The 21,907-nt window shown below is 47.5% G+C and overlaps 1 protein-coding gene across 1 annotated transcript; it reads left to right on the forward strand.

The window, feature by feature from the left end:
* The first annotated feature begins 3,018 nt into the window (after positions 1-3,018).
* Positions 3,019-7,829, forward strand: LOC308465494 (uncharacterized protein). Its single transcript, XM_080985436.1, has 2 exons — positions 3,019-3,457; positions 4,339-7,829. The coding sequence occupies exons 1-2, from the start codon at positions 3,320-3,322 to the stop codon at positions 7,126-7,128; spliced, it is 2,928 nt and encodes a 975-aa protein (XP_080841562.1). The 5' UTR covers positions 3,019-3,319; the 3' UTR covers positions 7,129-7,829.
* Positions 7,830-21,907: the final 14,078 nt, after the last annotated feature.

The raw sequence follows: 21,907 nt of genomic DNA on the forward strand, positions 1-21,907 counted from the left end.
AATGGTTCCTCTTCATCCTGGAGAAGAGTGACTAGTGGGGTGCCACAGGGTTCTGTCTTGGGCCCGGTCTTATTCAACATCTTTCTCAACGACTTGGATGATGGACTCAAGGGCATCCTGATCAAATTTGCAGATGACACCAAACTGGGAGGGGTGGCTAACACCCCAGAGGACAGGATCACACTTCAAAACGACCTTGACAGATTAGAGAACTGGGCCAAAACAAACAAGATGAATTTTAACAGGGAGAAATGTAAAGTATTGCACTTGGGCAAAAAAAATGAGAGGCACAAATACAAGATGGGGGACACCTGGCTTGAGAGCAGTACATGTGAAAAGGATCTAGGAGTCTTGGTTGACCACAAACTTGAAATGAGCCAACAGTGTGATGCGGCAGCTAAAAAAGCCAATGCAATTCTGGGCTGCATCAATAGGAGTATAGCATCTAGATCAAGGGAAGTAATAGTGCCACTGTATTCTGCTCTGGTCAGACCTCACCTGGAGTACTGTGTCCAGTTCTGGGCACCACAGTTCAAGAAGGACACTGACAAACTGGAACGTGTCCAGAGGAGGGCAACCAAAATGGTCAAAGGCCTGGAAACGATGCCTTCTGAGGAACGGCTAAGGGAGCTGGGCATGTTTAGCCTGGAGAAGAGGAGGTTAAGGGGTGATATGATAGCCATGTTCAAATATATAAAAGGATGCTCACATAGAGGAGGGAGAAAGGTTGTTTTCTGCTGCTCCAGAGAAGCGGACACGGAGCAATGGATCCAAACTACAAGAAAGGAGAATCCACCTAAACATTAGGAAGAACTTCCTGACAGTAAGAGCTGTTCAACAGTGGAATTTGCTGCCAAGGAGTGTGGTGGAGTCTCCTTCTTTGGAGGTCTTTAAGCAGAGGCTTGACAACCATATGTCAGGAGTGCTCTGATGGTGTTTCCTGCTTGGCAGGGGGTTGGACTCGATGGCCCTTGTGGTCTCTTCCAACTCTATGATTCTATGATTCTATGATTCTAAGTAATTTGCGCCCCCTAACCCGGGGCAAGGCAAGTAATTTGCGCCCCCTAACCCCTAACCTGCCGCCGTTGCCAGCTTCTTCTTGCTGCTGCCTGGTCTGGTCTGGTGTGGTTCTCTCCCGCGCTCAGCGCTGCGCTGGGCGGCCGCTGCACTGTCCCTCCCCCAATAGTCCCTCACTCTCTCTCCGCACCGCACGCCTGGCACCCACCCCCTCCACAGTGGGCGGCGACCCAGCGGCTCGGATCGGATTCGCACAGCCAGCACTGCAGTGAGAGAGAGTGAGTGAGCCAGGTAGGGGCAGAGAGCTGCGAGTGCGAGCACACACCCCCCCCAGATGTTGTGCCCGGTGCGGCCGGCCCCCCCTGCACCCCCACGCTATGCCACTGCACTCGAAGGCCAGTGTTTCCCAGTTGTCAGTGTTTATACTACTTTTTTTAGATTTGCCTTGAGACAGTCTTTAAACCTCTTTTGTTGACCACCAGCATTACACCAGCATTACAGCATTGCTTTGGAAGACGATCATCAGGCATCCGCACAACATGACCAGTCCAACGAAGTTGATGCTGAAGAATCATTGCTTCGACACTGGTGATCTTTGCTTCTTCCAGTACACTGGCATTAGTTTGCCTGTCTTCCCAAGTGATGTGTAACAATTTTCGGAGGCACCATTGATGGAATCTTTCGAGGAGCTGGAGATGGCATTTATAAGTGTTCCGTGTTTCACATGCATACAGTAAGGTTGGTAGTACAATAGCATTGTAAACAAGCATTTTGGTTTCCTTCCCCACTTATGTAGTGCTTTAAATATGTAGTACATAGGAGACCAGAGTAGAACGCAGCTCCAAACAAACACGAGGGGCGATAACAGACCGTGCCGGAAATCCACTCACCCCCGTGGATTTTCTTCCATTGCCGTTAAAGTCACAATTGCAGGGCCAGCGACAATGAGGGAGCTCTGCTTGACGTGCCTCGCCCTTGCGCAACAGGTTTTTTGCCAAACAGGATTCGAGAGGACTGTGTCCCGCTAAAGGCTACAAAAGGTCAGAAATAGAACTTGTGTGTAAAATGGAAAAATAAAGATCTGTCACTCCCGGGCGGGTGCGAAGGCAGGTGGGTCGGCCAGCTTTGGAAGCTGTGCAGCAGAGCCAATGCGGGTGAGTGTCAGCTCCGCCGGGGACTTGCTGAGTGAAGGAGGTGCCTGTGGACTTTGCCAGGGTCTGAATCAGAAGCCTGCTCAGAGAGAGGGAGCCTCCCGCTGCAAGGCGGTGATTAAGCGGCTCCTATATAATGATCTCCAGCTGCCAACCTGCTCACCAACGGAGCCCTAGAGTCTAACGTGCCGCTGCTTGTGTGAAGGACAGGTGAGTTCAGCAAATGCAAGGGATTGGAATGGTTGCAGGGAATGGGGAGCCGGTAGGAGCATCCCCTCTCTGAAAATTGAATTGATTCATTGATCGATTGACCCATTAGGAATCAGTCAGCCAGTGCTGAGCACTGCACCATGTCTTGCTGTATCTGAGGCTAAGCGTGCTTCTCCGTACTATTCTAGAATCATAGAATATAGAGATGGAAAAGATCTCCAGGGTTCATCTTTGCAATGCAGGAATCACAACTCAAGAATCCCTCATAGATGACCATCCAGCCTCTGTTGAGGTCGGTCCGCCGCCTTCCAAGGGAGTCGGTTCAACCTTCAAACAGCTCTTACCCTTGGAAGGTTCTTCCTAATGTTTAGTCAGAACCTCCTTTCTCATAATTTGAATCCATTGTTCAGGTGTCCTCCCTTCTGGAACAGCATAAAACCAGCTTGCTCCATCTCCCTTGTGACAGCCTTTTAGCTATTTGAAGATTGTTATAATTTCGACATTTTACTGCTCAATTAAAGTCAGCTCTAAGACCACGTTCATACATTTAAATTGGCAATCATTATGATTATTGGTTCACACATTTAAAGCACTATGGTGCTGCTTTAAACCATCATGTCGTCCCCAAAAGAATTATGGGAACTGTAGTTTGTTAAGGGTGCTGAGAGTTGTTAGGAGATCACCCCTATTCCCCTCAGAGACCTGCCTAGAAAGCCTGGAGGAAAGTGTGGCTAAGCCCTAACTTTGACTTCCCTGAAGACTTCAGCGATCAGGATGTCCTTAAAGCACGCTGGACCCAAATTGTTATGGGCCTTGCAAACGAATACAAGAAACCTGAACCTGGCCTGGTACCATATGGGCAGCCAGCGCAAGCTTTTGAGCAGCACAGTTGTGAACACCTTGCTCTTTCATTTTAGGATCCCCCTTGAACTTGCCAAGAGATGTCTCAGCTCCTCGGGAACATCCACAGCATCATCGGTGCTTTCAACAAGTACACAAAGGACGATGGGGAATGTGCGACGCTCAGCAAAGGCGAGCTAAAGAGCCTCATCCAGAAGGAGTTTGCCGAGGTGATCGTGGTGAGTGTCTACGTTGGTCTTCTTGGACAATGGGATGGGATGGGAGGATCGAGGGCAGAGGAAGAGAGACCAAGTATGGAAGACTTGCATGCTATGGGTGGATTTAAGATATTGGGGAGGTCAAGTGAATGGGCTTCAAGTTAAGGAGGACCAAGGAGTGAAGGAGGCCTTGTAGACCAGGAGATAGGTAACAATGCTGGCCAAGGCTAATGAAGCTTTGGAGAAGGGTCATGGCTCAGTGGCAGAGCCTCTGCTTTGCAAGCAAAAGGTCGCAGGTTCAGTCCCCCAATGGCATCTCTAGGTAGGGCTGGGAAGTATTCACTGCCGGTCAATGTTGTGGACAATGCTGCTGTCAGTCAATGTAGACAATGCTGAGTTAGATGAACCCAATGGCCTCTGTATAAGGCAGCTTCCTCTGTTCCTATTTAAGTAGAGGGCCATGGCTCAGCAACAAAGCATCGGCTCCACGTGCATACAGTCCCCGGTTCAAATCCCTGGCATATCTAGGTAGGGTTTGGAGAGAGCCTTGTCTCTCTGGAGATCTGCTGCCAGTCAACACAGACAATACTGGGCTAAATGAAACAATGGAGTGACTCAGTATGTTCCTATTTAAACCAGCCCTTTAGTCAGAACTTTGAGGACTGGGATTCTTAATTGGTTTTTGAGAGGGTGGGACATAACTGTGTGGAGGAGCATCTCCTTTGCACCTTCCACTTTGCATGCAGTAGGTCCCAGGATCAATCCCTGGGCATCTCCAGGTTGAGCTAGGAATGTGCATTGTCTGGGCAATAGGGAGATTGATGGTCCAATGGAGCAGCTCAGTATGACGGAGTTATACTGCCTTCCTAAGTGAGTAACAAGCTTAGTGCATTTCCTTTCAGAACCCGCAGGACCCTGAGACAATCGAGACCATGCTGCAGCTGCTTGACAAAGACTGTGATGGCAAGGTGGACTTTGAGGAGTTCACCGTCCTGGTGTTCAAAGTGGCAAAGGCCTGCTATAAGAAGGAACACGAGTGTGGAGTGACAGCAGAAGGGCAGTCCAGGAGGGGAGGGAGCAGCGCAAGGAGACAGGAGACATCAGCGCTGAGCAAAGGCTCAACTCAAAAACCTGCTCAAGAACCGGAGAAAGTTTCTGAACCTGAGTCTCAGTGCTCATCTCAAGAAGAGAAACAGGAGTCCCCAAAATCAGAGACACTCTCTGATAGACGGAGTAAAGAACCCCTAAAACAAGAACGGGGTTCCCGGTTTTCACAGAAGCCATCAGGGGTGTGTCCAACTCAGAGGGCGAGAGAGGAAGGCCAAAGAGGAGAGAAGGAGCCATCTTGCCAAGGTTTTCGGAGAGAAGTGCAGCATTGCTCCAAGCCCTCGCAGCGGAAACCCCAAATCGTAGCTGAGGAGATAAGCAGACAAAGCTGCCAGGAACCTGACACACCAGATGAATGCCAGACTCAAGGAACTCAACAGAGCACAGTCCAGAAACCATCCCAGCCATGTCAGATGGAGGAACAGGGCCACAGGGAGCCACAGGAGCAAGAGCAGGCAGCTCAGCAACCTACTCCCCATCGAAAGGAAGCTCCGAGACAAACCCAAGAGCAACTGAAGAGGGAACAGGATGTAGTGAAGCCCAAGTCGCAAGAATCACAGAAAGCGGTTCGAAGACCAGCCCAAAGGGGGGTTGAGGAACCTCAAGCACCAGAACAGAAATCAACTTCCCAGTCCTGCAGAGATCGTCAGGAGGAACAGCCTTCATTGGGCTGTGGGAAAGAAAGAACGTCAACGTCTGAGCAACATTCAACCTGTTGTCAAGAGCAGGAACCTCAGAGAGGAGAGCGGTCAATGCAGCAACAGGAATGTAAGCCTCAGACACGGGGGAAAGGTGCCGTTCGTAGACTTGTAGAAGGGTATCAGGAAGCAAAGGATGATTCTTGCCAACAGCCAACAAAGGAAGTTCAAGAACCGGAACAGGCTCAGAGTTGCAAACCAGATGGTGGGATTCTGACACGTGGAAGGCAATCAACTCACCAACAGGAATGTCAGTCTCAAGGTCATGAGCAGGCCTTGACTGGCCAAGAAGAGCAAGAGTCTCAATCCCCAGAGGAGGCCACAACTGGCTGTCATGAACGTCAACCTTTGACCACAGTACGACATCAACCACATCAAGACATTCAGGAGCCTCAGCACTCTGGAAAGAGCCATTACCGCCGCCATGAATGTCAGACTTTGACACCAGAACAAGTTGTTTCTCCTCAAGAGGACACAAAGCCTCAGACATCAGAGAAGGAAGCCTGCAGTGAGCCAACAGAGAGTACCGAGCAGACCACAACTGGCTGTCATGAAGGTCAACGTTTGACAAGAAGACAACATGAACCTTATCCAGAAGAGAGTAAGCCTCAAAATACAAAGCAGAGTCAATATCGCAGTCATGAATGTTCACCTCTGACACCAGAGGAGGGCCCTTTCCCTCAGGAGAGGACAACATCTCAGAAACAGGAGAGAGAGGAAGCAGAGGGTTCAGAGAAGGCCACAACTGCCCGTTGTGAATGTCCATCTTTAAGAAGACGTCAGCCCTGTCCAGAGGAAAGTAAGCCTCAAAAGCCAGGGCAGAGTCAACATCGCAGTCATGCATGCCAGCCTTGGACACCAAAGCAGGTCCCCTCTGCTCAAGAGATGTCTCAGACACAGGAGAGAGAAGCCAGCTGTGAGCTACCAGAAGCTCCAGAGAAGGCCACATCTAGAGGTCGGCCATCAGAACAATGTCAACCCCATGTAGAAGAGCAGAAGCCAAAAAAACCAGGACAGAGCCAACGTCGCTGTCAAGAATCTCAGCCTCTGGTGCAAGAACAAGCTCTTTCTCCTAAGGAGGAGACAAAACCTCAGGTGTCAAAGAGAGAAGCAAGCTGTGAGTCAGTGGAGACTCCAGAGAAGGCCACATCTGGTGGTCGGACATGTCAGCCTTCACCATCAGAACGATGCCAATCCCGTTCAGAGGAGCAAAAGCCTCAAAGACCAAGGCAGAGCCAACATCACTGCCAAGCATCTCGGTCTCTAACTCAAGAACAAGCTCTTTCTCCTAAAGAGGAGACAAAACCTCAGGTGTCAAAGAGAGAAGCAAGCTGTGAATCTGTGGAGACTCCAAGGAAGGCTACATCTGGTGGTCACGCATGCCAGTCTTCAACATCAGAACAAAGCCAGACCTGCCCAGAGGAACGGAAGCCACAAAAACCAAGGCAGAGCAAAGATCAGCATGAATGTCAGTCTTCAGAAACAGAGCGGGGAATTTCCCCTCAGGAGGAAACAAATCCTTGTGAACAAGAGCAAGAATCAAGCAGTCAGGAGACAGAGGCTCCAGAGAGGGCCACAGCTGGCCGTTGGAAAGGTCAGTCTTCATCAACAAGGCATCAGCCTCACCCAGAGGAGGGGAAACCTCAAAACTCTGGGCAGATCCAATATTGCCCTCATGAATGCCGGCCTCTGACACCAGAGCAGGCCACTTCCCCTCAAGAGGAGACGAAACCTCAGACATCGGAGAGAGAAGGGAGCTGTGAGCCGACACAGAGTCCAGCTTCCCAGGGGCCGATCGATTCTTTGGCCAGGCAGCCCCTCCGACCTTGGCCTCAGCAACAGCGCAGAGCATTGCAGTTCCCTTCTCCATGGTCCCCAAAGCACTAAAGTCTCCCCAACGAAACCAAAACCCTTCTAGATAAAAAAAAGGCTGATGTATAAAGGATTGTGACCCAGAGAGAAGAGGGTGGGTGGTTCATAAGAGCTGGAAAACATCTGGCTTTGGTTTGTTTCCCACTAACTCTGGCAGGTGTGTGTGCAAGCAATTGCCAAGAAGAAGTGGCTGGTTGGCTGTATTTAGCTTGATGGGTCGCTAGTAGGGCAGGGACGGTGTCAGGCTTAATTGTGGGCGTCTGGGAATGAGAATCATTGAGCCGCTTTGCTTTTTAGTTAATGTACCATTGCTGCTCCTTTGAAAGAGACATGTTGGCCCTCACCCCGGCCAAGTAGCAAAATATTCATTCTCACCCACTTCCTGTCTAGTCCTCAGATGAGCTCAAGGGATAGGATGAGGGACCTGTGGCCCTCTAGATGCTGTAAGACCCAGCTAGAATGTTTGGGATTATTGGGCCATGAATTTTCCATCCCTGTCTTAGGTTAATGCAAGAATTGGTCCCAAATCACTCTATTAAGGCTGATGTCCCACTCATACAATGGCAGGACTGGGAGGAAGCCGCCTGGATCTGAGGGTTCAGGGCTGTCAGGATAGAACATGGTACACTTTGGCTTCTTGTCTGCATAGATTAGTCTAAAGGAATGCTTTCTTGCTTCTTTGATAGTCAATAAAAGAAATTGCAATCAGAATTTAATGTCGCGTCCTTTGTCTTTGCAACTGAGATGATTTTTTCCCCTCTTCAAAACAAACATGCGGCCATGTTGGGCTAGGACTGGCTATCATGACATCTCACCTGCACTCCATGAGACCCCTGAGACTGGAGGCGAGGCCACTGAGGCTCTCTCTGGGCCATGCGCCTTGTCAGCCCTGCTCTGTGCCCTCCTTGAATGCTTTCGATTGACTAGAATGTGACCTTGAACAATCATAATGCCTCTTGATTATCTTCTTGGTGTATATGAACAGATATGAGTGTGTGACCAGGCAGTGGCCTATTGTATAAAGTCACATCCATTGCTCCACTTGCTTTTGCTTCTGGCATGTGCCCCCAGAAGGTTTTAACACAAGGTAATGCAGCCCTGAGGCTGATAAAGGTTTATCGCACATGCTTTTAATACCGAAATCCTAGGCAAACTTATCCTGTTGAACTACAGTGGGAATTGCATAAGAAGAGCCCTGCTGGGTCAGGTCAATGACTCATCTAGTCCAGCATCCTGTTCTCACAGTGACCAACCCAATTCTTATGCGAAACCCACTAGAAGGACCTGAGCACAAGAGCACCGTCTCCCCTCCTGCAGTTTCCAGCAATTGGGATTCAGAGGTATTGCTGCCTCCAACCTGTGGGAATGTTCAGGGATGCAGGAGAGGATATATTGTTTGATTATAGCCTTTCCAACTTGTGTTAACAAGTTCACAATTTAGCAGAGTAACATCCCCCTTTTAAAACTCACAGCGGATGTGTTTGCTCAGGCTGGCTAAAACCTCTATAATAACTGTTCTGGTATTTTCCCCTTATTCCCTCATAAAAGATAAGACATGGCACAGTTTTCTATAAAAGTATAAAAAGAGTTTACTCACTCACATTCTGTTTACAATCAGATCCCAGAAGGCAGACTTATCTTAGAAAAGTAACATACACCTGGAAATTATCTCATAAAGAGACAGTCCCTTTGTCCTCTCTTGGCTGGAGGCCAAGGAAGTTCACCCGCTGGCTGGACAAACATTCCTCCCCATGTGTAAACATGTTCACTCTAGGAATGTTGTACTTGACTGCTCTTGTGTTTCACATCCCACAGAACTATGGAGGCAGAGCAGAGCCATCATGGCTAGTAACAATCAATAGCCTCCTCCTCCTCCTCCTCCTCCTCCTCCTCCTCCTCCTCCTCCTCCTCCTCCTCCTCTTCCTCCTCCTCATCCATGGATCTGTCCAATTCTTTGTCCAAATAAATACATATTGACACATTTCTTCATTCATTCAGCAGTTCTTATATATACTTACCCATCAAATCCTCTGAGCAGGATACCTTAAAATATAAAATATACATTAAAAGTGCTAATAATAATAATAATAATAATATAGACTAATAGAGTTGGGAGGGACCCCAATGATCATCTAGTCCAACCCCCTGCAATGCAGGAATCCTGCCCACAGCCTTCCCTGGGTGGACTCGAACCACCAACCTTCTGGCTAACAGCCAGACATGCTGACCCACTGTATTATTATTATTATCGGGTGGTGAACCTATTTGGGCTCATCCGCGAAAACTGATGGATCCTGATAGATTCCGACAAGCCTTGCGGGACCCTGCTCCTCCTGGCGACTCATTAGATGACCTTGTTGAGGACTGGAATAACCGGCTCTTGGCAGCCATTGATGAGATCGCGCCTAAGCGCCCTCTGCGACCCCGTCGAAACCGGGCCCCTTGGTTTACTGAGGAGCTCCGGAAAATGAAGCGGGATCTCAGACGGCTAGAGTGAGTATGGCGACGGACTCGTGACGGAGCCTCAAGAACATCTTATAGGACACTTATGAAAGCCTATGAGATGGCTATGAAAGCTGCTAAGAAATCTTACTTTGCAGCTTCCATTGCATCCGCTAGCTCTCGCCCGGCACAACTTTTTAGAATAATTAGATCAATAACGTCCTTAGGAGGACAACCAAATTTAAGCACAAATTCGACCCACAGCTGTGAGGCATTTGCGAGCTTTTTTGCGGAGAAAGTCCTGTTGCTCCGCCGTGACCTCCCTGCCAATTTAGATACAGTGACTGAACTGGAGGCCCCTCGACTGACTTCAGGTCCAGTGTTGGACCATTTCGATCGAATACTCTCTGCTGATGTGGATAGATTCCTCCAAGTTAGTAGGCCCACTACCTGCCTCCTTGATCCGTGCCCGTCTTGGCTGATTAGGGAGTGTCCAGATGTTGCGCGGACCCCCCTGGTTGAAATTATCAATTTGTCTCTTGACACGGGGACATTCCCAGGGGAACTGAAGGAAGCAGTGGTATGTCCACTCTTAAAGAAAACTTCATGAGATCCCTTAGACCTATCCAATTACCACCCAGTTTCAAATCTTCCATATCTGGGTAAGGTAATTGAGAGAGCGGTTGCTGAACAGCTTGGTAGGTTTCTGGAGGAAACATCGGCTTTAGATCCATTTCAGTCCGGTTTCCGTCCTGGTTTTGGGACCGAGACGGCTCTGGTTGCCCTAACAGATGATCTCCGTAGACAGCTGGATCGAGGCAGGTCAGGACTGGTGATCCTTTTAGATTTGTCAGCAGCCTTTGACATGGTTGATCATGATCTTCTGGACCACCGCCTCGCAGACATGGGGATACAGGGCATAGCCCGTAACTGGCTGTGCTCTTTTATCTCTGGTCAGGGACAGAGGGTGGCACTAGGGAGGGAAATGTCGTCGCGCCACTCCTTGGTGTGTGGAGTGCCGCAGTGCGCAATCCTCTCCCCAATGCTTTTTAACATCTTTATGCGCCCCCTTGCCCAGATTATCCGGAGCTTTGGGCTGGGCTGTCACCAATATGCTGATGACACTCAGCTCTATCTGCTGATGGATGGCCACACCGACTCGGCCCCGGACACACTGACCAGATGCTTGGAAGCTGTGGCTGAATGGTTTCGTGGGAGCCGATTGAAACTAAATCCTTCGAAGACAGAGGTCCTATGGCTGGGTCGGGATGGCATGGGGATGAGGGACCAACTCCCTTCTCTTGCGGGGGCCCAATTAGTGCCATTGCCTTCCGTTAAGAGTTTGGGTGTAATCCTTGACGCCTCCCTTTCCATGGAGGCGCAAGTTACAGCAACAGCCAAGGCGACATTTTTCCACCTTCACCGCATCAAGCAGTTGATCCCTTACCTTTCCCGCCCCGACCTGGCCACAGTGATCCATGCGACGGTCATCTCCAGGCTTGACTACTGTAATGCGCTCTACGCGGGGCTGCCCTTGAAGCTGTCCCAGAAACTCCAGCGGGTGCAGAATGCTGCAGCAAGGCTCCCCACGGGGTCTCTGCCATGGGAGTATATTCACCCAGTGCTTTTCAAGCTGCACTGGCTCCCGGTGGAGTACAGGATCAGATTTAAGGTGCTGCTTTTGACCTTTAAAGCCCTTCACGGCCTAGGACCCTCGTACCTACGGGACCGCCTCTCCCGGTACGTCCCATGGAGAGCCTCAAGGTCCATAAATAGCAACACCCTAGTGGTCCCGGGCCCTAAGGAAGTCAGATTGGCTTCAACCAGTGCCAGGGCCTTTTCAGTGGTGGCTCCGGCCTGGTGGAACGCTCTGCCTCATGAGACCAGGGCCCTGCAGGATCTGATTTCTTTCCGCAGGGCCTGTAAGACAGAGTTGTTCCGCCTGGCCTTTGGCTTGGAGCCAGTTTGATTCCCTCCCTCCCTCTCTTTCTTTTTTCTTTTCCTTCTCCCTCTGCGATGAGGCTACATTTTAATATTTTAATGTTTCAATATTTTAATGTTGTATTTTTTAATTTTGTTTTTAAGTTGTAATCATTTAACTTGTTTTTATTATTGCTTGTAAGCCGCTCTGAGCCCGGCCTTGGCTGGGGAGGGTGGGGTATAAATAAAAATTGTTGTTGTTGTTGTTGTTGTTGTTGTTCCTATATGATTGGGTTGTGCCAACCACTCTTAGCAGCTCCCAATAGAATATTAAAAACACGACAAAACATCAAACATTAAAAACTTCCCTAAACAGGGCTACCTTCAGATGTCTTCTGAAAGTCAGATAGTTGTTTATTCCCTTGACATCTGATGGGAGGGCGTTCCAGAGGGCGGAATGCTTCTTCAAGACCAACTTTGTTGGACTGGTCATGTTGTGTGGATGCCTGATCATCGTCTTCCAAAGCAACTACTCTATTCCCAACTTAAAAATGGAAAGTGTAATGCTGGTGGTCAACAAAAGAGGTTTAAAGACTCTCTCAAGGCAAATATTTAAAAATGTGGTATAAACACCAACAATTGGGAATCACTGGCCTGTGAGCGCTCCAGTTGGAGAACAGCCTTTATTGAAGGTGTCATGGGCTTTGAAGACACTCGAACTCTGGACTCAAGGGAGAAACGTGCTAGGAGGAAGGCACACTTGGCAAACCCTCACCATGATCAACTCCCGCCCGGAAACCAATGTCCCCACTGTGGAAGGACATGTGGATCCAGAATCGGCCTCCACAGTCACTTACGGACTCATTGTTAAAACCGTGTTTATGGAAGACAATCTTACTCGGCTACGAGGGATCGCGAAAGAAGAAGAAGAAGACCCCTAAACATTTTAGGGGGGGGGGAGCACTGGCTAGATGTAAGCTGCCTGTTTACAAAGGCGCCCAATGAGAACAGAAAGCTAAAAATAAATAAATAAAAAGTGGTATTCCGATTGCTTGTTGTAGTTGCCCTGTGGCAACGGATACTATTTCTGGACATCAAAAATGATGACAATAGCGGGGTTGACAGATAGCATAAGCCCAGCAACCTGTTGGGAGGTGGAGAAGGTGTAGCCAACTGGGCTAGGCAAGATGGGATGGAAGTGAATCAGATTCGCCCAAGGAGGGCGTTGCCTTCCACTCCCGCAATTAAGAAAAGTAGTAGAAAGGACCAGCTCTGTGGTGTTCTCCAACCTGCTTCTCTGAGCCGTTGCACCTGCAGACCTGTGTGAGTTGAAATCCCTTGTTTTGAGGAGCAGAGACAATGATTTATGTATGCGACGACCAGTGCCGGATTTACACATAAGCTAAACAAGCTACAGCTTAGGGCCCCACTCTCTTGGGGGCCCCCCAAAAAAATTTAAAGGAAAAAAAAACCTGGATGTACATTTCCAGAATATAAGATAAAAAGCAAATAAAATAAAACCTACGTACAGAAACAGTGTTTTGTGTTGTGTATTATGTAAGTCAGGGGTAGGCAAACTAAGGCCCGGGGTCCAGATCAGGCCCATTCACCTTCTAAATCCGGCCCATGGACAGTCCGGGAATCAGCGTGTTTTTACACGAGTAAAATGTGTCCTTTTATTTAAAATGCATCTCTGGGTTATATGTGGGGCATAGGAATTTGTTCATATATATTTTTTCAAAATACAGTCCGGCCCCCACAAGGTCTGAGGGAAAGTGGACCGGCCCCCTGCTGAAAAAGTTTGCTGATCCCCTAATTCATGGGCCCCGCCTGCTAGCCTGCTCCCTAAAATATCACTGGTTTGCTCCTTTCTATATATAGGGTGCCTACATTTTGCAGGGACTGATTGCAGGGCAACATGTGCAGATGGCTTGAGATACCTATTAGGTCCATAAATTACCATATTGCATATATTCAACACAAAAAACCACAACAATTTGTTGTTGACAAAGGACAGCTGGACATATAAAGGGCCCCGTTGCCTTCAGTAGCTGAGGGCCTCCTCAAACCTCAATCCGGCCCTGGCGATGACAGCAGCGTGGATACTACTGGCCCAGAGATGGAAAGAAGATAAACTCCCGACCAGAGAAGAATGGCTGATGGAGATGATGGACTAAGCCGAAATGGCGAAATTGACCGGGAAAACCAGAAACCAGGAAAAGAAGAACTTTAAGAAGGAATGGGGGAAGTTTACAATGTACTTAAGAGAACACTGTAAACAACTAAAAACTTTGGCAGGATTTGAGTAACGTTTGTACAGTGGTACCTTGGGTTAAGAACTTAATTCGTTCTGGAGGTCCGCTCTTAACCTGAAACTGTTCTTAAGCTGAGCTTAACTTTAGCTAATGGGGCCTCGCACTGCTGCCACACCACCGCTGCACAATTTCTGTTCTCATCCTGAAGCAAAGTTCTTAACCCGAGGTACTATTTCTGGGTTAGCGGACTCTGTAACCTGAAGCATCTGTAACCTAAGGTACCACTGTAATGTTCTAAAAACTAAGGTAAAATTGGATTATATAAGAAAAATAGAGAAAATAAGTGAAGCAGAAGAGTCAAAGGCTTCAGGGTATCCTAAATGATTATGGTGATGTTTGAATTTAAATTTGCAGTGAGAAACTCAATAAAAAAAGATTTACTGTATATATAAAAAAAGGCAATTCCTTGTTTTGTCTTCTGATGGGCAGGTGGGAAAAGCTCAGATAGGTGGTATGAAGGAGCTTCCGGTTTTTGGTGTTTGAGAACCAAGGCATTTGAGAACCAAGGAACCACTGTATTATGAGACATCTCTAGTACTGCCGATGTGATTGTTGTAAACCCCTCTGTTGTTTTTTTAAAAGGAATCATGGTGTGTAAGTATTTTTATAAGTAAGTATTTGTAGAGAGAGGATTGGTTCCTCCCTCTGTCATAATATTGGAACTCTGAGTCTATTTAGCACTGGGGTTATGGGCTGGTGGTAATCTGTCCCCACCAGCAGTCTAGCCCATGGTTTCCCAAACTTGGGTCGCCAGCTGTTTTTAGACTACAACTCCCATCATCCCTAGCTAGCAGGGCTGGTGGTCAGGGATGATGGGAATTGTAGTCCAAAAAAACACCTGGAGACCCAAGTTTGGAAAACCCTGATTTAGCCAGAAGTGGCTTAGTCATGCTGGCCACATGACCCGGAAGCTGTACGCCGGATCCCTCGGCCAATAAAGCGAGATGAGCACCACAAACCCAGAGTCGGTCACGACTGGACCTAATGGTCAGGGGTCCCTTTACCTTTACTTATACCCCTTCCCGATTAAGACCCTAAGCGCTTAAGAGATTTTGGTCCCCCTATATGTATATAATTCAAAATATAAACATGTGAGCCCCGGTAGACCGAGTGGCAGCTTACCAGTTAACAGATTCTAATTTTGTTGTATCTCCAAGACTAACGTGTAGCATTAATCTCTATTATTACTATTGTATTTTGTGTGTGGGTGTGGGTGGGTTATTTTTTCATTTATCGTAGGCATCTTTTTAAACAATTTTAATTAAATTTTCTGTTTTACAGTTTAGAATATTCATTTAAACAACCTTAAAATATCAAAAACTTCTCTACCCGAGAAGAATGGCAGAGGAAAGTGATGGACTATATGGAACTGGCTGAGATGACCGGCAGAATTCGAGATCAGGAAGAAGGGTTGATGGAAGAAGACTGGAAAAAATTTAAAATATATCTTCAGAAACACTGTAATATAAAAGAATGTTAGAAAAAGGTTGGAGAAGAACATTAGACCGTATTGGCAGACAGGGTATAATTGAATAAGTAAATATGAAGTGTAAAATGAGGATAGAGGAGAATTAAATACTTTCGAATGTTAAAACAAGTAAAAGAAAAGAAGGTTAGAAGGATTTGCTGGAGATACGATTTAAACTAGAATACAAAGCAGGGAGGTGAGAGGAAGTCATGGAAACAAGTAAAAGGGAAAAAGGTTGTAATGGTCTAATTTGATTTTTGTTATTTTTTTTTTACTGTGATTTTTTGTCTTTCTTATTTCTTTTTTACTGTCTGTTTTTTGTAAGATGTGTGTGGTTTGTTTTTTCTATATTTTTTGTAACTTTAAAACTGGAATAAATATTCTTTAAAAATATATATATATATCAAAAACTTCTCTTCTTCTCTTTCCAAGGTTCATTTTGCATAACATAAATCTCTGCATATTTTATATAAACTAAACCGTTCAGTATTCCATTATTACAGGCTTCCTCAGCCTCGGCCCTCCAGATGTTTTGGGACTACTGGTCCTGCTAGCTAGCGATCATGGGAGTTGTTGGCCAAAAACATCTGGAGGGCAGAGGTTGAGGAAACTTGCATTATTACATCCATCAAAACTTGTTTACACTCTTGCATTTATCTTAATGCTGCCAACATTTTCAAGTTTAGACAATCCCCCCCCCCCCATATATTCAATAAACATTTTCCAATCTTCTCTAAGCGTATGTTATTCTTGTTCTCTTATTTTATATGTTAGGTCTGCAAGCTGCACATATTCTATTGTTCGTTTTCCATTTTGGGGCCAACAAAACATGGGCCACAGTAGCGGCATACATAAAAAACCTTTTTTAACACCTGGAAATTTTCATCTGAATTATCTCCAACAAACAGGACTCAAAAAGGGAACCTTTTTTTCAGCTGCACCATATGGTTCACGGTAAATCCAGCAATGGCGAAATTCTGTGGTGCCCTCTTCCTTTGATGCCCTAAGCACATGATTATTTTGCTTAACGGTTAATCCAGCCCTGGCCCTTGGGTTCATAATCTAAGCAGACACAGCACATGAGGAAGATGGAACTTGAGGGAGGAGGAAAAAGCAAAGCTCAAGTGCAAGTCCTTAAAGTTACAACCAGCATCATTGGCAGTTTCTACCTGTCTCGCTCTTGATAATGGAATTTGGGAAACTGGCCTTAAGTGAACCCACGCAACACTTTAGACCAGCCTTTCTCAACCTGTGGGTCCCCAGATGTTGATGAACTACAACTCCCATCACCCCTAGCTAGCAAGGCCAGAGCTCAGGGATGATGGGAGTTGTAGTCCAACAACATCTGGGGACCCACAGGTTGAGAACCGCTGCTTTAGACATCTGTCACACTCTCATGTGACCAACGTCAGCACCCAGGCAAGAGCAAGGAGAGAATGCGGATGGATGATTTTTCATTTTCTCAATCTTAAATTTAGCTCTTCATGCCTCTTCAGCAATTTAGGGGTGGAGGGAGTAGTGATGAATATTTGCCAGTGTTTTAGAATGAATTTCTCTGAATATAAATATTTTTGTGCACTGTTTTGACTAATACACATATTTTCCATGAAATTTTACCCTATATATTGCATTTTTCTACTGTGTTTTTGTACGGCATCCATTTTCATGCATACTTCCGTAAGATATATGCATTGTGTACACATTGTGTGGCTTGGTTGCAAAGTTCAGAGAAGGGCAAATTTTGGTGAGCATTTGGTTTCAGTTCGTTTGCTAATCAAGAAGTGCAGATTAGGTGATTTCGCACTGAAACTAAAACAAAAGCCAGCCCCCCCCCCCCCGTCTCTAGGAAAGAAACACAGATTAGGTCCTCAACGATTCCCATTGAATTCTATGGGACAAGATGCTGTTCTGCCGCACGCTCCTTCAAATGATGACTTTTTAGCAGAACGCCCTTCCCGTCAAACTGTGATGTTGCCATCATGAAAAGTGTATTCAACAGCCCTGTCTCCAAGATACAATTTATGACTAACAGGCCTAAGTAGGCCTCCAGGCAGCCTTCGATGATGGCATCAAGCACTTTAGGCTCCTTGAGGGAAAGTGAAGAGTGAGAATCTGGGCGTGGAGGAATTCCATTCCCTACTTCCCATCATGATTCGCTTGTATAAGCATAAGAAAAGTCTGGCTGGGTCAGGCTGATGCCCCAACTATTCCAGCATCTTCTTCTCATCGATGCCCCGATGGGGAAGCCCAGAAGAAGGGTCCAAGAGCAACAGCAACTCTCCCCAGTGGAGGATAAACACTGTCTCACCAGAGTGTCTCACCAGAGTGGCGCATGCTCTGGTTATCTCCTGCTTGGACTACTGCAATGCGCTCTACGTGGGGCTACTTTGAAGAGCCCCTGCCAATCAGGGTCATACTGAGCGGACTGGACCCATAGCCTGACCTGTGTTCAGGGCCGTCTTTACACGGGGGTGCAAGTGGTGCAGTGCACCCGGGTGCTGAATTCTGAGGGGCACCCACAGCTGAAGCCACCTAAGCTCTTAACCGTGACCCCCATGTGATTGCGGTTGATGGGTCATTTCCAGTCTCTTTTTGGACTCACAGCTGTCCATGGAGGCGCAGGTCAGTTCTGTGTCCAGGGCAGTTGTCTACCAGCTCCATCTGGTACGCAGGATGAGACCCTCCCTGCCTGCAGACTGTTTTGCCAGAGTGGTGCATGCTCTGGTTATCTCCCGCTTGGACTACTGCCATGCGCTCTATGTGGGGCTACCTTTGAAGGTGACTCAGAAACTACAACTAATCCAGAATGGAGCAGAATGCCCGGACACTGAGGTCCAGCTCTGAGGGCCTTCTGACGGTTCCCTCACTGCGAGAAGTGAGGTTATAGGGAACCAGGCAACAGAGGGCCTTCTCGGTAGTGGCACCCACCCTGTGGAGCGCCCTCCCAAGAAGATAAGTAACTATATAACTTTAGAAGACATCTGAAGGCAGCGCTGTATTTGGAAGTTTTTTAAGGTGTCATGTTTTATTATGTTCTTGTAGATGTTGGAAGCCATCCAGAGTGGTTGGAGCCGCCCAGTCAGATGGGCAGAGTACAAATGATATTATTATTATTATTATTATTTTTATTACTATTTGTTCTGGGAAGAACAGATCCGTTTATCCCCAGCCCTTGTCACTTTTGCAAGTGTTTATTCATAAATCCATCTGACTCATTTGATCTTTAAGCACCTTTCTTCCTTGCAATGCTTGCTGTATGCGGTTACCCTCCAAATGTTCTAGTTACAGGTAGGTAACCGTGTTGGTCTGCCGTAGTTGAAACAAAATAAAAAAAAATTCCTTCCAGTAGCACCTTAGAGACCAGCTAAATGTTGTTGAACTCTAGTTCTCGCCAGCCCTAGAGTGGACAATGCCTAAGGATGGGAGCTTATTGTTATTTATATCATTATCAGCCTTATCCTCCATCAGTTTGTCTAATCCTCTTTAAAAGCCACCCACATTTGGTGATGATTATTGCCTTGGGGGTGCTGGTTGGAATGTGGCCCTCCCGGCCCTTATACCTGGCCCTCAGAATTCTCCCCAGGCCACACTCCTCACTGGCCCTGCTTCTGCAGCTGGGGGGGGGGGGGTTTCGCCTGGCTGGAAGGTTTCCTCTTTCTTGTCTGGATGGAGAATAGAGGAAGGGAAGTGTGGGCAGGGACGATTTACTGCACAAAGGCAAAATTTGCATATGTAGCTCCGCCCACTTTTGCCTCTGGTCCCGCCCAGCACTGAACACGCCATTCCCAGAAGGGACTGTATCCCTCAGGCTGAAAAGGGTTTCCCACCCTAATCTTGGGAGACCTGAAACTGCACACCTCCTCCTCCTGAGGAAACCGTAAGAAATTCCACCTTTTCATATATTGCAATTGAGCGAATAGAAAGTACCACTCATTGTTTGAAAGGAAGTTTGTCTTTATTGCTTTGCAGTAACACACCAGAACCCAGATTCCCTTAAGCAATGAAAAATAGTCCGCAGAGCCCCACAGATTACAGCATATTCCCCCTACACACACAAACACACTGATAAAGCAACAAAGATATTAGTCAACTGATCTATGGATTCTTTATCACACTTATCACACTTTATCACACTTAGGGAAGCTTCTAATGTTTAATAGGTTATTGTATTTTAAAATTCTGTTGGAAGCCGCCCAGAGTGGCTGAGGAAACCCAGCCAGATGGGCGGGGTATAAATAAATTATTATTATTATTATTATTATTATTATTATTATTATTATCCGCCTTTCGTCCAAGAAGCTCAAGGTAGCATACCGCCATCTCCCCCATCTGATCCTCACAACATCTCTGTGAGGTAGACTTGGCTGAGAGACAGGGACTGGCCCATGGTGACCCAGTGAGCTTCATGAATGAGTTGGGGATTGGAACCTTGGTCTCTCAGGTCCAACACTCTAACCACCACACCACATCTCTTGCCTTTAGAGGCAGAGAGAGAAGCAGGGAACATGCTGTGCCTGAAATAATCTAAGACTAAGAAGCTGACCCAGGAAGGGGACAAAGGATTGCCCACCCAATCAGGAAGAAGGCTAAGCAGGAGGCCAATGAGAGGCCGCAGAAAAGTGATTTGAAGTCAGAGAAGCCATTGAGGATTTGCATACTTTTTTAAAGAAGTCTGTTGAACTGAACTCATTTAATTTTTTCTACCCATTACAGGCCCTGTTTTCCTCGAAAATTTACTTTATGATGTTCCATGCAGGGAGGAAGGAAGAATGCCTCATTTAATTAAAAAGCACAGGATTGCCTTTCATGATGTACATCAGGGGTGGCAAGTATATGGCCATTCAGATATTCCTGGACTGCTGTTCCCATCATCCTTGGCCACTGACCAGGCCAGCTGGGATTTGGAGCCCAATAACATCTGGAGGGCACCAGAGTTCCTTCTCCTAATCCAAGAAAATACCTTCCCCTTGTCCCACGAGATGTTGAAAAACCCCAACTCTGATCAACCCTGACATTAGGTGGCTGGGGCAGGTGGGAGTTGGTGTCTGACAACATCTGGAAGGCCCCTGTGATATACAAGGATGTTCTGGATTAAAGATCACTCGAGAACTGTTCAACATTAAACCATGCCATCAGCTGTATACGCACCATATATTCAAAGCACATTTCTCCCGGCCACAAAGAATTCTGGGATCTGTAGTTTACCCCCTCACAAGGTTACAATTCCCAGCATCCTCAACAAACTAGTTCCCAGGGTTCTTTGTAGAAGAACGTGCTTTGAACGTATGGTGTTTATGCAGCCATCGTCGCTAGCCAGAATGACACCCTTAGTTACAAGAAAATGCACAAGACTGGGTGTGACGTGGCTTGGAGACACGTCCATTGCCCGCTCTAGATTCACAACTGCGTTCTTCTGGGTCATGTAAATCTTGCCTCCTGTTCTCCCTCTCTCTGGATTCAGAGTCGCAGCGGTGGGGTCTACGCTGTTGAGATGCTCCATGCTCTAGCCCAGGAGAAACGGCCCTTCTCCTCTGACTTTCCCTGGGGTCATCTTCACGTGCCTGGACTCTCCTTTGGTCGGCATCTGCATCACCAGAGCTCCGTAATGGGCCTCTCCTCTGCTGTTCACTGATTCTCTGGTCCATTCCTCTTCTCCTGGGCTCAACATCTCCAACATCATCAGCACAAGACTGGGCCCTCCTCTGCTGTTGACTATCCCTTCGGTCAGTGTCATGGGACCAGTTCCTCCTTTGGTCACCTTGCCTTGTCTCACCATCACGTCTCAGGGTCTGGCTTCTCTCACGGTCCCTTTGTTCAGTGTCACGGCACCGGGCTCGCCTCTGCTGCTCTCTTGGGTCAACCTCCCGAGTCTGGCATCTCCTCCCATCAACACCTATTGAGTCAGTGTCACATGATCTCTGGGGTCTGCTCCCTTCTTGCTCTCTGGCTCCTGGTGTGCAATACCTTTGCCCCCTCTCCTCATAATCCTCAGGTTCACGTCGCTGACGTGGTCTCCTCTCGCTTTCCCGGGGCTCAGACTCGTATTCCTGTCGCCTGCCCCGATCGCACTCTCTTCGGCCACCCACTGATGAGTAGTACCTGTCTTCTTCTCTGGGTCTGGAAAGGGATTGTCTTGCCTGGGGCATCTCCCTCTCATCATCACTGAAGTCAGCCTCCTCAGGTCTCCTTCTCTCATCTTCCCAGGACTCAGAATAATGTGACTGTGGCCTGTTTCTTCTGCTTTCTAGGGTCTCAGAGTCATAACACTGCTGCCTTCCTCGTCTACCCTCTTGTTGAGCAGATTCTTGGGCTTCAGGCATCCTCCTCTCAACATCTCTGTCCAAAGGCTCAGGGTCATAATACTGCTGCCGCCTCTGACCATCACCTCTTGGTTCTCGTTCATGTCTTTGAGGCCTGCAGGATTCATAGTCACGAGGTTCAAGGTTACCAGACAGGGGTCTCCTCCTCCTCAGATTCTCCTCCTCTTGGGCCTCATCCTGATGGCACTCCTCCCGTCCCCAGCCATCCTCTTCTGGTGTTTGTGCATGTCTTTGGGACCTTCTCCGGTCACCCTCTCTGGGCTCATACTCACAAGACTGGGGCCTTCTCCTCTCACCATCTGCAGGTTCACATTCAGATGGATGGAGCC

The sequence above is a fragment of the Podarcis pityusensis genome (genome assembly GCF_964106645.2).
Source record: "Podarcis pityusensis genome assembly, chromosome: 16".
Lineage (NCBI taxonomy): Eukaryota > Metazoa > Chordata > Lepidosauria > Squamata > Lacertidae > Podarcis > Podarcis pityusensis.

Bases quoted from the DNA above. Each gene is read 5' to 3' on its own strand.
- LOC308465494 (XM_080985436.1), top strand. From the start codon at position 3,320: ATGTCTCAGCTCCTCGGGAACATCCACAGCATCATCGGTGCTTTCAAC. The intron at 3,458-4,338 runs GTGAGTGTCTAC...ATTTCCTTTCAG, and splicing joins AGTTTGCCGAGGTGATCGTG to AACCCGCAGGACCCTGAGAC.